The sequence below is a fragment of the Amblyomma mixtum genome, chromosome 1 (assembly GCF_055824585.1).
Source record: "Amblyomma mixtum isolate Tamu chromosome 1, ASM5582458v1, whole genome shotgun sequence".
Taxonomy (NCBI): domain Eukaryota; kingdom Metazoa; phylum Arthropoda; class Arachnida; order Ixodida; family Ixodidae; genus Amblyomma; species Amblyomma mixtum.
Genome location: NC_143012.1, coordinates 89343481 through 89356194, shown reverse-complemented (window position 1 = coordinate 89356194; position 12714 = coordinate 89343481). Strand labels below are relative to the sequence as shown.

The window sequence follows — 12714 nt, the reverse complement described above, 5'->3', positions numbered from 1 at the left end:
AGCGCAACGCGGCCGTGGTCATGCCACGAATGAATGCACTCGTTGCGTGAAAGAAGAACAGTCAGTTTGCATGGGGCAGTGAAGCTTGCGAAGACCGAGAGGTAACCCACGGGAAGACGCAAGCATAAGCGAGCACCTCCAAATGCAGACTCCTTAAAGTCCGAAATATCGGTTGTGAAAATGTACACGTTTCTATGAGGTGCACGACGGTTCCTCAGCGAAGTCTGAAATGTCACGCTAGTCCGAATTATTGGAATCCGAAATATCGGTTGGCTGCTGTAATACACTTCTACACGCAGCAGAGAAGCCACAATCACTCGCGAAAGTTGCCGAGCCCTTCTTGGCGACTTTTTCATGCTCCCACCCTCCTCCGTCGCACCGCTCCTGCATATACCAGTTCAGAGGTTGCTATTGGTTAGATTCTTTCTGACGTCAGGCAGCTACCATGGCCGCGGCCAATAAGCCGCCTAGCTCCGAAGGGTCAGGAAGCTCCGCCCCTGGGGGTGGGGCCAGCGGAGGACTGGTGACCTTCGAGCGTACACAAAGTGATGAGAGGAGAAGAGAAGGTGCGAAGGTGTTGAAATTCAAATTTTGACTACAGAGAGCTCAGTTTCTATGAAGCGCATTAAAAGAAATTCTTGCTGGAGGATATTCATGAAGTGGTGACCTTTAGCATCACAGGCATACCACAACTTTATTAGAGCCCTTTTCCGAGCCCCTTTAACGTTGCTTTTGCAGAAAAAGTTGCTTACTGTCTTTAGGCGTTCGAGTTAGTTCAAGGCCTTCGATTTGGGCTTTCACACTGTCCAGACCAGCTGCAAAAAATGGATCAAATGCTAATTGTTGCTAACTGGCGGCATACCAGTTCCTCAAATTTTAGCATCACTGGCAAAATATTTATATTTGCTTTTCTATATTATTAGCAGGTAATCACACAAATATTTGATTCATATTCAGTTCGGGTGATTCACTATTTGATTCGTATTCGATCCAATTGTTCCATAATTCGATTCGTATTCAATCCAGTTTCGATAAAGTTCTGTTCGCACGCCCTACAGAACTGCCACTTCTCGAGTGTCAGGCTTCTGAGTCAGCTAAACTGTGAGCATCAAATATAAGAGCAACTTGGAACCTAGAAGTCCAGCCCCTACTCATAGCTCATGTGTTGCTTCAGAACGTTAAATGGCCACAGTTTGCAACTTTAACTGAAAACATCTTGCCACAGGTGTGATGGTTTCATCTGCATCCATCATGCTTGCAGCATTTTTCATGCTTAACATCAAGCTACATATTTCCATATAATACAATATTCAGAGTATACAATGCCTTAAGATGTCTCTGCTCACATTCTTTTGACCATGAAGGCAATGTAGATGTATGTAACACATCGTTCACAGGAAACAATAGTTGTTAAGCAGGGCTTAAAGTCTGGCTCCATCAGAGGGGGGGGGGGGGGGGGGGTCTCTAGTGATTGGAGCACAGATGGAGAGGGTAACAGAGGGAGAGAGAGAATGCGGCTGGCAGCCTGTTTTACGCATAGCTTTATACAAAGGGGAGAAATAAATTTAAGGGTGTTTTTTTTGCTCAGTTTATAATATAGTTGCATATAAGGTGCATGGAGAAATCGTCAGTTTATGACGCAGACCTTAAACAAGCGATCCCCATGCTCTGCTAGTGTGCTCGATGTTATCTGAAGTAAAACATCTTGCAAAAACGCTCGCAAAAAAAAAAAAAATCGCTGTGTGCAGATTCTAATTCACCAATACCCAAAGACAGTGAAGGCAAGGGGGATCTCAGACCCCTCGTCAATACTGAAGGGGGCTCTGAGACCCACCGAGACGCCCAGACATTAAGGGGGGATGAGGGGATCGAACGCAAGTTTTCTATGTTTTGACTTAGAGCGATGAAACTTGGCAGACTGGCTTAAAACAGCATCAAACAATCAGATATAAAGTTTCACAGAGATGGCTTCAGGGGGTTCTCTTTTATCATTGTTTACATGTTTTCCCCATGCTGCTTGCTTGTGGAAAGCCTAGCATGAGAAAAAAACAGTCCACAGGTCTGCAGTAAATGCTTCTAATATTTACTAAGTGTGGTGTAAATCAAAACTCTCTTCATTTTTTTTTTAATTTCTCTTTTTTTTTTAAAGGACACAATATGCACCTTCTTTTGTGTTTAGAATGTACCATGCTCTAATTATCAAGTAATAAAAACTTGTGAGCCTAAATGGTAAATCTGAGGTTGTCTCGATGCAGACCACATTTCAGTGATCCCAACAAAACAAACGGGGTAAAAATCCATGCACCCATTGCTGTGCTACACTTTCCACGAGCTCAAAACAAACTTTCGAGAAAACAAGGCTGAAAGTACTAAGCTAGCACACACTGTCTATGTGCAGATGCTGACAGATATATTTATCGGGAGTGGTTAAAGTTTATTTTTGGGTGAAATATTCCCAGCAAACCACAAACCTCTCAGAGACATCTAGCTAGACGTCTCTGAGAGGTTTGTGGTTTGCTGGGTTCACTACAACACAGGAACAGTGTTGGAGATGTCAAGAAGTGTACTTTTCAAAAATCTACTTTTGTCGCAATTTTTGTGATCTGATCCCCACGTCCCCCCTTAAGCCCTGTCGTTAAGTCACAGTGCTTCCATTGACCTGAGTCAATCTGTTACTACCTTGTGTTTGGCACTCCTTGGCCTCAGGTGCCCCTCCGTCATTAAAATCTGTCATGGTCATCAAGTCAAGAGTACCATTCGAATTGGCTCCTTTTAAAAAGCATTAAAACAAAATTTTGAGCTATCCCCCTTTTCAAGGTAGCTTTAAGAGCACGGAATGATAATGTGAGGAGCTGTGCTTGTCACTTATACCACAATGTCAGAAGTGTTGCTTGTGAGAGTGTTGCTGACAAGTCACTCTTTGTGGCGTCTTGCCTGGTTTGGGTTGGAGAGCATGTGGCAGGTTCTCTCAGATCATGAGTGGCAGTTTGCCAGTATCCCTTAAGAGAAAAGCATACAACCGCTGTATCTTACCGGTACTCACCTATGGGGCAAAAAACGTGGAGGCTAACAAAGAGGGCTCAGCTTAAGTTAAGGACAACGCAGCGAGCTATGGGAAGGGGATTGATAAGTGTAACGTTAAGAGATCGGAAGCGGACGGAGTGGGTGAGGGAACAAGCGCGGGTTAATGGCATCCTATAGTCGAAACCAAGAGGAAGAAATGGGCTTGGCCAGGGCGTGTACTGCAAAGGAAAGACAACCGCTGGTCCTTAAGGGTAATGGAGTATTATATTCCAAGAGAAGGCAAGCGTAGCAGGGGGCGGCAGAAAGTTAGATGGGCGGATGAGATTAAGAAGTTTGCGGGGATACGGTGGCCACAGCTGGCAAAGGGCAGAATAAATTGGAGGAACATGGGAGGGGCCTTTGCCCTGCAGTGGGCGCAGTCAGGCTGATGATGATGATGATGATACCTGGTTTCCAGGGTGTGGGACAAGGTCATTGGTGGCTCGGCCAAGATCCTGCCCCACGTGGCGTCCCTGCTTCTCATGTCCCTCCGCTCCGCCCTGCTCAGCGTCACCGTGCTGGACGACGTCTTCACATTGCTCGATAGGGTAAGCCTTTCTTGGTCTCTCTTACAAGGTGCATCCTCACATGTGGACACCCAGAATGCCAAGTTATGCTCTGAGGGTCTTGGGCATCGTTTCGATGTTGAGGTTGCTGGAGAGGACTGCTAGGGGGTGTGCTAATGCTTTGTGCCTGGGGATAAAGCCCGGGCAGGAGATTAGGGTGTTGTTCATTAGCACGGGGCAGACTGTTTTTGTAATCTAGAAGAGTGCGGTGAGGGGCTAGTTGGTACAACATTATGGGAACAAAGAATAACTGCGCAAAAAGGACGGGACAAGAGAGAAGATTTGGTTTAGGTTTATTGGGGTTTAACGTCCCAAAGCAACTCAGGCTATGAGGGACGCCGTAGTGGAGGGCTCCGGAAATTTCGACCACCTGGGGGTTCTTTAACGTGCACTGACATCGCACAGCACACGGGCCTCTGGAATTTCGCCTTCATCGAAATTTGACCGCCGTGGCCGGGATCGAACCCGCGTCTTTCGGGTCAGCAGCCGAGCGCCATAACTACTGAGCCACCGCAACAGGGCCAAGAGAGAAGAAGCACACAATCAGTTGTTAGTCTCCGTTTGTCCCATGTTTTGCGCAGTTATTCTTTGCTCTCATAATGTTTTCAAAAGCAGGCTCAGCCTGGCTAGATAAAACAGTTCTTTTTCCCAAGGATTCCTCTGTCCTCTGCGTGGCCCAACATTTGCAGCAGTGAATGGTTTCTGTCCGAAAGTTAATGCAATCCTGTTCGTATAAATGCGTATACATAAATACATATGTCTAGTTTTGACCTTTTCAGTTTGTCAAACAGTCCTTTGCATGTCATTTATGCTAAAATAGAAGTTTTCTTTCTTCTTTTAGTGCGAACGTACTCTTTGCGTCCTAACCTAGAAAATTCTGGTGCGTAGTGAAGACTGTGAAGTTAATCATGTGATGCGGGAAATGGCAAGAAATAAATGAGACTTTAATTATTTGGCGATGGCTATGTTGGTTGGCAGTGAGGCCATTAATGACAATGGCAATGATAAAGGCCTTGAAGTTGAGGGCCTTTATGGTAAAGGCCCTTAGGGTGAAATAGGTTGCTAGGTGAGATGCCTTTATTGACGCCATCCGCTGTGACTTTGCAAAACCATGTCAGCAGGACCTCTTCCAGCTTAACATGCATCGCCGTCTTCGTCTGCTTCACGTTGACACCGAAGTTGTGAGCGTTCTTCAAAATAACATGTAGCTGCTCAACAATGGTGCAGAGCGTCAACGGTGGCAGCCATAACTCTTTTGCCAAGTCGAAACATTTCTTCACTCGGTTTACATCGACCTTCTTGAGTATAGGAATCTTTTCCTTAAAAGAAAGCCTTCTGCTTCTGCGACATGTCAACAGCGAACGCTTGCGCAGCTTGCGTCTTTCGCACATTTGGGCAGACCATGTTGCACTCGGCGAAACACACACGGCAGGGACGAACGAGGAAAATGGACGGGCGCAGCCAGCATCAACGGCCTCCTGGCCAGCTCCCAGCAGCTGGGGAGACAAGCTTTTCGATAAGCCAATGAGCTGCCAGCAAGTGGATGACGTAGCCCTGTCGGTCATGTGACTCACCTTGGCTCATCGGGTTGCTACAGGCAACACGTTTTAGCGCGCGCCCGTCGAAACTGGTGAAAGGGAGGCAGGGGTAGAGAGAGCCAGTGGCGGCAGCCAGTCCCCTCTCCCCCTCTACGTTGGCTCGCTTCTGTGCGCGGGTGGTTGGTCGCGCATTCGTATCATCTGCACCGGCTTGCAAAATTGTTCGTATAATCCCGAATTGTTATGCATTCTGTACAACGTAGACCATCCAAGACACTTTCGAAATTTATATTATCCTGAAATTCGGATTAACTGCAATCGTATCAAGATTGTACTGTATAACAAAAAAACATGGTTGGCAGTCACCATGAGAAAGCTGCTGCATATTTTTACAACACACTGTGTGAAAATGATGGGATGTAGGACGGAAGATTCTAACCTCATGCAGCTAGTTTACAGGTACATATAGAGAACTGAACTACACTCCGTTTCATACATAGCAGGCAACGCTGCAGAGGTTGCTGAAGTAGTGCGTCCACGAAACTATATTACTCCGCCATGTATCATTCGTTCTTCTCGAAACTCCGGTCATTGTTTGGACGGATACGAAGAGCGGTATAAAACGATGTAGTACCATTGAAAATCACGGTCAAAGCTTTGAGGCGCTCAGTGGTCGGGTTCTCTGGCCATAATTTTCGTGGAGTGTGAACTACTTTTTGGCCGCGAATTTAGGAGAACCGATTCGCCCTACCAACCGCGTATCACGCCGCCACGTGTACTTTTTGCTTCTCGAAATCTCGACGAGTCACAGGACGCAAATGTGGCAAGAGGTAAAATGAAGTCCAGGAGGTGCCAGTCACGGCACTTAAGGTTTGTCGCTACGAAATATGTTTGTGTTCGCTTTGGTTGTATGGCGAACTACTTTTTGCATGCGGACTTAGCCTGCGTGAACAGGCGCGCTAGCTTTGGCAGTGTTGCCTGCTATGTATGAAACGGAGTATAGTGGAATACAGCTCAAGAATGAAGCAGCATGTGCCTCTCGCAGGAGGTCCTCCAGCCAGTGGCGTCAATCAACCATCATGACCTTGCGGTCAATCCAGATAATCCGTGGTTAATCCGCTTGCACCTGCTGACACCCTTCTATGTCATACTCGGGGACAGCTTGTCTTGGCAATGAACTGTGTCATTGCACCGAGTGCCAGTTCAGCCGCACAATGACAACCACGCCGCCTGGCGCATTGCTCTTTTCGCAGTAGCTGGTGTAACTGCCACCACCTATGGAAGCCTCTTTTAACAAGTCATGCCAGAGAACTGGCAGCTGTTTTAGAAATATGCCTTAAATTGACAATACGCTATGTTTTAACCCCTTCACCGTTTTGTTATATCAACAAATTTCTTAACAAAACTGCTTATTTTTTTTATTCCTGATTTCGAATATTATTGCAATAGAAAGCACGAATTCGAACTTTAAAAAATATCTGAAGCAAACACAAAGTCAAATTAGCATATTCAAGTTGATTATTTCTGACATTACGGAAAACCAACTTCCTGTTGGTATTGAGTGATAAATATATTCAGGCAAGTCATCAGGCAAGCTTATAGTGATCATCTTACCGGGAACTGCAAGAAAAGGAAACCGAGGGGGTTATGTAGGGATGTTACTGACGTTGACCTTCATGCACTGACGCGCGCTCGCAAAGTTCGCTTCTGAGCTGTCCACTTCTTTATCGGAAGAACTGATAAGCACACCGTCAGCACTGTCGTCCTCGCTCCCTGAAACAATGTACACTTCGGTGTCTCAGTCACCATTGTCTGAAGAAGATTACGACGAAGAAGAGCGTCTTTTCTGAGAAGACGGGCCAGCAAAACACGCGTCGCCTCCGCCGGATGCCATTTTTAAAACCCAGGTTGCCATTCGAAAAAAAACGTTTATGCGGTAGAGGAAAACGAAATTAACAGGTCAGTGCTGCCATCTGTCGAGCAAAATGTGATCTAAGCCACACACGAGCACTGCTCGTCCGAAACGGGGAAGAGAAGAACCTATTCAGAGAGGACGAGCTACAGTCGTCCAAAACGGTTTGGGGACGGCTTGGCAAGGACGAGCAGAGCTCGTCCAAAACGGTTAAGGGGTTAAAGGTGCATTGAAGAGGAATCTGAACTCTTCTTTTTACCGCGGGAACTTGATCTACACATCCCCAGCATTCTTAGAAACTTCGGATTCCTGCCCTGTGTGGCCGATTTTCTTAATTAAATTGGATTAACATCCGGCTCCTGCCTGTTTTTTTAAATACCCCGCATACGGTGGGAGGAGTCGACGAACGCATGGAGTGCCTTTCAGGCAGTCGCGTGGAGACTTTGCTTTCACTTTTATTTTGTTTCCTTTAGGTTTCCAGGAATAACTAGGTCTAGTCAGAGACTACACAGCTGCAAATTAGGCCCACGGAAATAAAAATATGCGTGGACTTGTTGCTTTCGCCGATCGCTACGTATCACTCCGCCGATGACAGAGCGGCAAGCCGCCACGGGACTGGGTGAAAGGTTCGTTGGTCGACTTCTCCCACCACTTGCGTGGAATTCAAAAAAGAAGGTGGGAGCCCGACGTTAATCCGATGTAAATTAGGCAAATCGGCCGCACAGGGCAATAATTCGAAGTTTCCAAGAGCGCTCGGAACGTGTAGATTGAGTTCCAGTGATAAAGATACAAGTTGGGATTCCTCTTCAGTGCACCTTTAAGAGAAAAATGCTAACTGCAGGCGAGCACTATGTTCGGCTCCGTAGTTACTGCTCCATTGCTAGAAAAAGTTATCGCAGAGTATACCACGTGTGAGGGGTTCAGAGGTCATGACAGTCAGTCGAGACACGATCGGTTGGGGGGCTTCCTTCGAAGAGCATTTGCCGCTTCGTCCCGAGTTTATATCTGACAGTAGCCTAACTCTGAGCCAAAGGTGCGTAGGAAACATCATTATAGCTTAGCTGTGCAGGCATCTCAGTAATGTGACTGGTTACCCTGAACCAAGGCCTCTGTGCCTCCAGATGCTGATGCTGGCACCTCAGCCTGCATTCCCATCTTGTACATGTTATGCACGAAGGCACCGTGCGCAGCTGGGCAGAATTGCTGACACCACACCTTCCCTCTTCGGCGGAGCAAACCTTGCTGGAATTCAAATTGTTCCTTAACCAGGACACCACGTAGAACGATGGAGCCTTCTGTGCAAGTTATAGAACCATTGGCACCCCGTAGTTTAACCCACTGAATCTGATATGTTATGAAAAGTTTCCGCTTGGAACCTGTTGAGTGCTTAAAAATTGGAGGCGACTCTTAAGCTTTTCCTTAAGGGCATGACGCGATAGCACAATGGGTTAATGCCCACATATGCAGAATTGGCCCTTCTCTATTTTGCATTCATAGATCCCTGGGAGTCCCCGTACCCCTCCTGGTGCAGTGGTGCAGCGTTTAAGCGATGTGCCACTGCCTTTCAATGGCAGGTGCTTCCAGTGGTGAGCCTTGTGCGGCCCAGGTTGCTGTTTCCGAACAACCAGTCATTAATTTAAAGTGCAACTGCAGCACTTTTTTTAGAATTTCGCGATATTCAAGGATTAAAATCTATGCAGGCTGTAGGTAAAGCATGCCAAGTGTTTTAAGCATGAAATACTTTTAGCTCCCGTTGTTGGCAGTGTGGTGACGTCACGCCGAGACCGAGAGCCAACATCCGGGCACTGCATTCCACTCATCCGGGCTTACGAGATATAACAAGACTAATCCCTCCTACAGGACCGGCAAACAAGCGCCGGTAGCTTCGTGCCAAACGGGTGGTGGCGCTCCTTCCAGTACAGTGCAGTCCGGGTGTCCACCGAGATGACACAGAATTACTGCGCCATTTCCTTTCCTCAAAGCCATTTCCTTTCCTCAAAAAGCGTTGTGTTCAAAGGCCAAGGCAGAACCGTAGTTCCTCCCTTCCTTTATGGTGCGGTTCGGGTGTCCACCGAGATGGCAGAGAATTACTGTAATTTGGGTCGGTTGGGTTGGTTATGGGGTTCAACGTCCCAAAGCGACTCAGGCTACGAGACGCCGTAGTGAAGGGCTTCGGAAATTTCGACCACCTGGGGTTCTTTAACGTGCACTGACATCGCACAGCACACGGGCCTCTAGAATTTCGCCTCCATTGAAATTCAGCCGCCACGTAATTTCCTTTCCTCAAAAAGTGTTGCGTTCAAAGAGCAAGGCATCGCACCAAACGGGTGGTGGGGTTCCGTGGGCTGCCTGGCAGTGCTACAACACGCTGTCGCGTTCCACTCCTAAAGGCGAATCTTAAGCATAAATAATTAGCAGTTAATTAGTGCTTAGTCATTAATTAATAATTAGTCACTAGTTAGTAATTTGTCATTACTTCATCATCAGTTATATGTGATGTAATTTAGTGGTGACGTTGCGAGTGTCACATAAGCAAAGTGGTGCGGAAAACGCTTTCGCCTCTATGCACTTTGGACAGTTTCGAACGTGCTGCATATACATTCTTCTCAGGCCTGCGTCTTGTCGTGTCCGCGTACGCTTCATGTTATGCCCGTAAACATTTCATGCTTACTCTACTCTCGGTGACGGTAGAGGCAGCGATTTTTTGCACTAGTGTTTAAAATAGTGACGTAATCGACGAATGAATTTTTTGCTTCTCCTCAATGCACCAGAGGAGTGCAGGGAAACTCAGTGTGACGTGACGGAAGGTATGATTTCAAATTACTGCTGTCGTCAGCCACACCCTGCCCCGACTCGTTAGACGCTGCCAAACAACTCTCGGCATGATTCGCCTTCGGTGGCATTGGTTTTTCCTTCAAAAGAAGCGTTTCTGCGTTGGAAATGTACCGTTACATTGAAATGTACCGCTGTGTGCTGCGGGGAAGCTTGAAGGACGTCCGGATTTTAATTGACGATTACTTCGCTATTTCTAGTGCTAGCCCAAAAAACTTCGCATGCTTTACCTGCAGGTTTCACACATTCCACCCTCTTAAGCTCATTGATCTCTAAAACCTATGCAGTTTCCCTTTAACTGCCACCTGTCACAGTGCGCAGTTTGCTCGCCATCCGGTGGGTAGATTGTGATGATGCCACAAGGTCACATGACCTAGGGAGCCCACCTGCCTCCTAGGTTGCCCTCTGGGAACCACTTGCCAGAATCTTGCTCGTGATTTTTCACTCACAACATCAACGCCGACAATGGAATTTCTGAACAAGGGGCATTTAATGCTATCTCTTAAAAGCTACATATGTCATAATCACTATCATTATAGGTTCACCCTGAATTCTTTTTGCACACTCTGAACGGAACGCACTGAACCTCAGCGTAGTGAAAGATTGAGACCACTGCGCCAAGAGATGTGCCAAGAGAAAATTCAGGCATGTAAACTTTGGCACAGTGACTCCACAGCCTGTGGAGACATGCTTCGAGCCACAGGATTTTGAGAGCACATGCTCCCGCTACAGATCTTTAGAATTTTGCGTGCTTGCTAAGAATGTCCCAGAAAGTTTGTTCACAGAAACTGTCACTGCTGAAATTGTGTCACTCGCAGATGCTTTTTATGCCTCACAACTTTCAGGTTTGAAACCCTGTGCACATCTCCAGTACTTTTTAAGGGGCCCTTGCTAAAAGAGACACTGAGGAGAAATTGAGGTTGGCCTATATCAATAAGTTACCAGATTCCAACAGTGGAGGCACTACCGCCTGTCCGTGAACGTCACTAAAACTTGTTTTCAGATTTTCCATCCCCCTCAGAAGTCATTGCCCATCACACCACTTCTATACCTCAATTCTACTGCTATTTCACCGCAAGATCGCGTTTCTTTTCTTGGTGTTATCATTGACCCTCACTTAAAATTCCTTCATCATGTAGCTGAAACATGCAAGAAAATTTCTTATGGGTTACGCGCACTAATTAAAGCCCGAAGCTATTTTCCAGTCCAAACTTTATTATCTCTTTACTACGCATTCATCCACAGCCACTTAAACTACGGTATCTCATCTTGGGGTAACGCCTATCATATTCATCTCTGGCCTTTAATAAAACTGCAAAAGCAAGCCATGCGCATCATAACCAATACCCCTCGAATGTCACCCTCCCGCATTTTGTTCATAGATTTAAACGTTCTACCTATCTCGGCCCTTTATTTTTACAACCTTGGTATCTTATTCTTTAAGATTCTTCATCATTATCTCCCGCTAAGCATATTTTCTCTCGGCACGATCATGAGCAACATCGTCACACGTTTTGCGATGCGTAATAACTTTTTACTACCTAAGGTCAGAACTAACTACGGCAAACAATGCCTTCATTTTTCATCCGTATCATTTTGGAATTCTTTGAACATAGACGTCAAACAAACTAATACGCTTTCTTTATTCAAGGTCAAACTGAAGCTTTTCCTTCTTAATTTGTGATTTTTTTGTCATGTTATTGATTCTATGTATCGCGGCATCTGTGTTTTATTTTACATTATCATGCATTACATTGTTTGTATTTAAATATTTCAGTAACTAATATTACATTATGTGGCCATATTTATTCTGTTTCGTCGCTAATTAATGTGTTGTGTATTTTATATTATGTTGCATATTGAAATTTATTTTCATGGGAGGTCCCGCCCGCGGTCTTGTACCATGGGACCTCTCGCTGTATACAATTGTAACATTTATTGTATTACTCAATAAACTTTCAACTTTCAACTTTCAACTTACTTTCAATAAAAGAGGAGCTGTATTACAAGCTATAGAAGGCAAAAATATATATATATATACAGGTGTTGCCATTACCTACCAATTTTGCAGGTAAATTGCATATCAAGCCAGCTTTTTTGTGCAGATCCCTGAATCTAGGCTACATCACCATTCACTGTCGGACGGTGATCACGGAGTCTTTCAGTGCAGATGTCACGAGTTTGAATTGAGTGGCGGGAAAATGTTTGAACTGAATTTTCTCAGCAATATACCCTGAAATGGTTGCTCCAGAACAGTTAAATAAGCTAGCTAGCACAAACGCCTTAAAACTTTTTCACTTGAACTGCCGTTCGATAAATAACAAAGCTGAAGAAATAGAAGCCTTGTTATCTGTTTTTAAATTTTCTTTTGATGTAATTATGTTCACCGAGACCTGGTATCAAGATGACGCAAACTATTTAGTTCTAAGTAACTATACACATTTTGTTCTTAATAGACCTGGGCGCCGGGGTGGCGGTGTGTCGTTGCAGATATTGAACACACAACCTGCAAAAGAAAACAAATAATTCACAGTTTCTACCGCAGATATTGAAATCCTGACAGTTGAAGGTGGGAATGATGTATTTGCCGTTCTGTACCGTCCTCCTGATGGAAATTTGAGAGGGTGCCTAGACATTCTCGAAAGCCTGTTTGATTACGTAACAACAAACCAGCAAGTATTATTTTTATCGGGTGATTTGAATGTTGATACACGATGTCATTCAGCAGCACAACAAGAATTCATAAGCCTACTAGATGCATATGGCTTTTTAAATCTTATCGAAGTACCTACACGCATCATGT

The 12714-nt window shown here is 45.5% G+C and overlaps 1 protein-coding gene across 1 annotated transcript in view; it reads left to right on the top strand.

The window, feature by feature from the left end:
* Positions 1–12714, top strand: part of TBC1d7 (TBC1 domain family member 7) — a 45110-nt gene that overhangs the window by 25087 nt on the left and 7309 nt on the right. The window contains exon 5 of the mRNA XM_089566681.1: positions 3482–3611. Coding sequence (XP_089422807.1) covers positions 3482–3611 — 130 coding nt within the window. The remainder of the gene's footprint in view (positions 1–3481; positions 3612–12714) is intronic.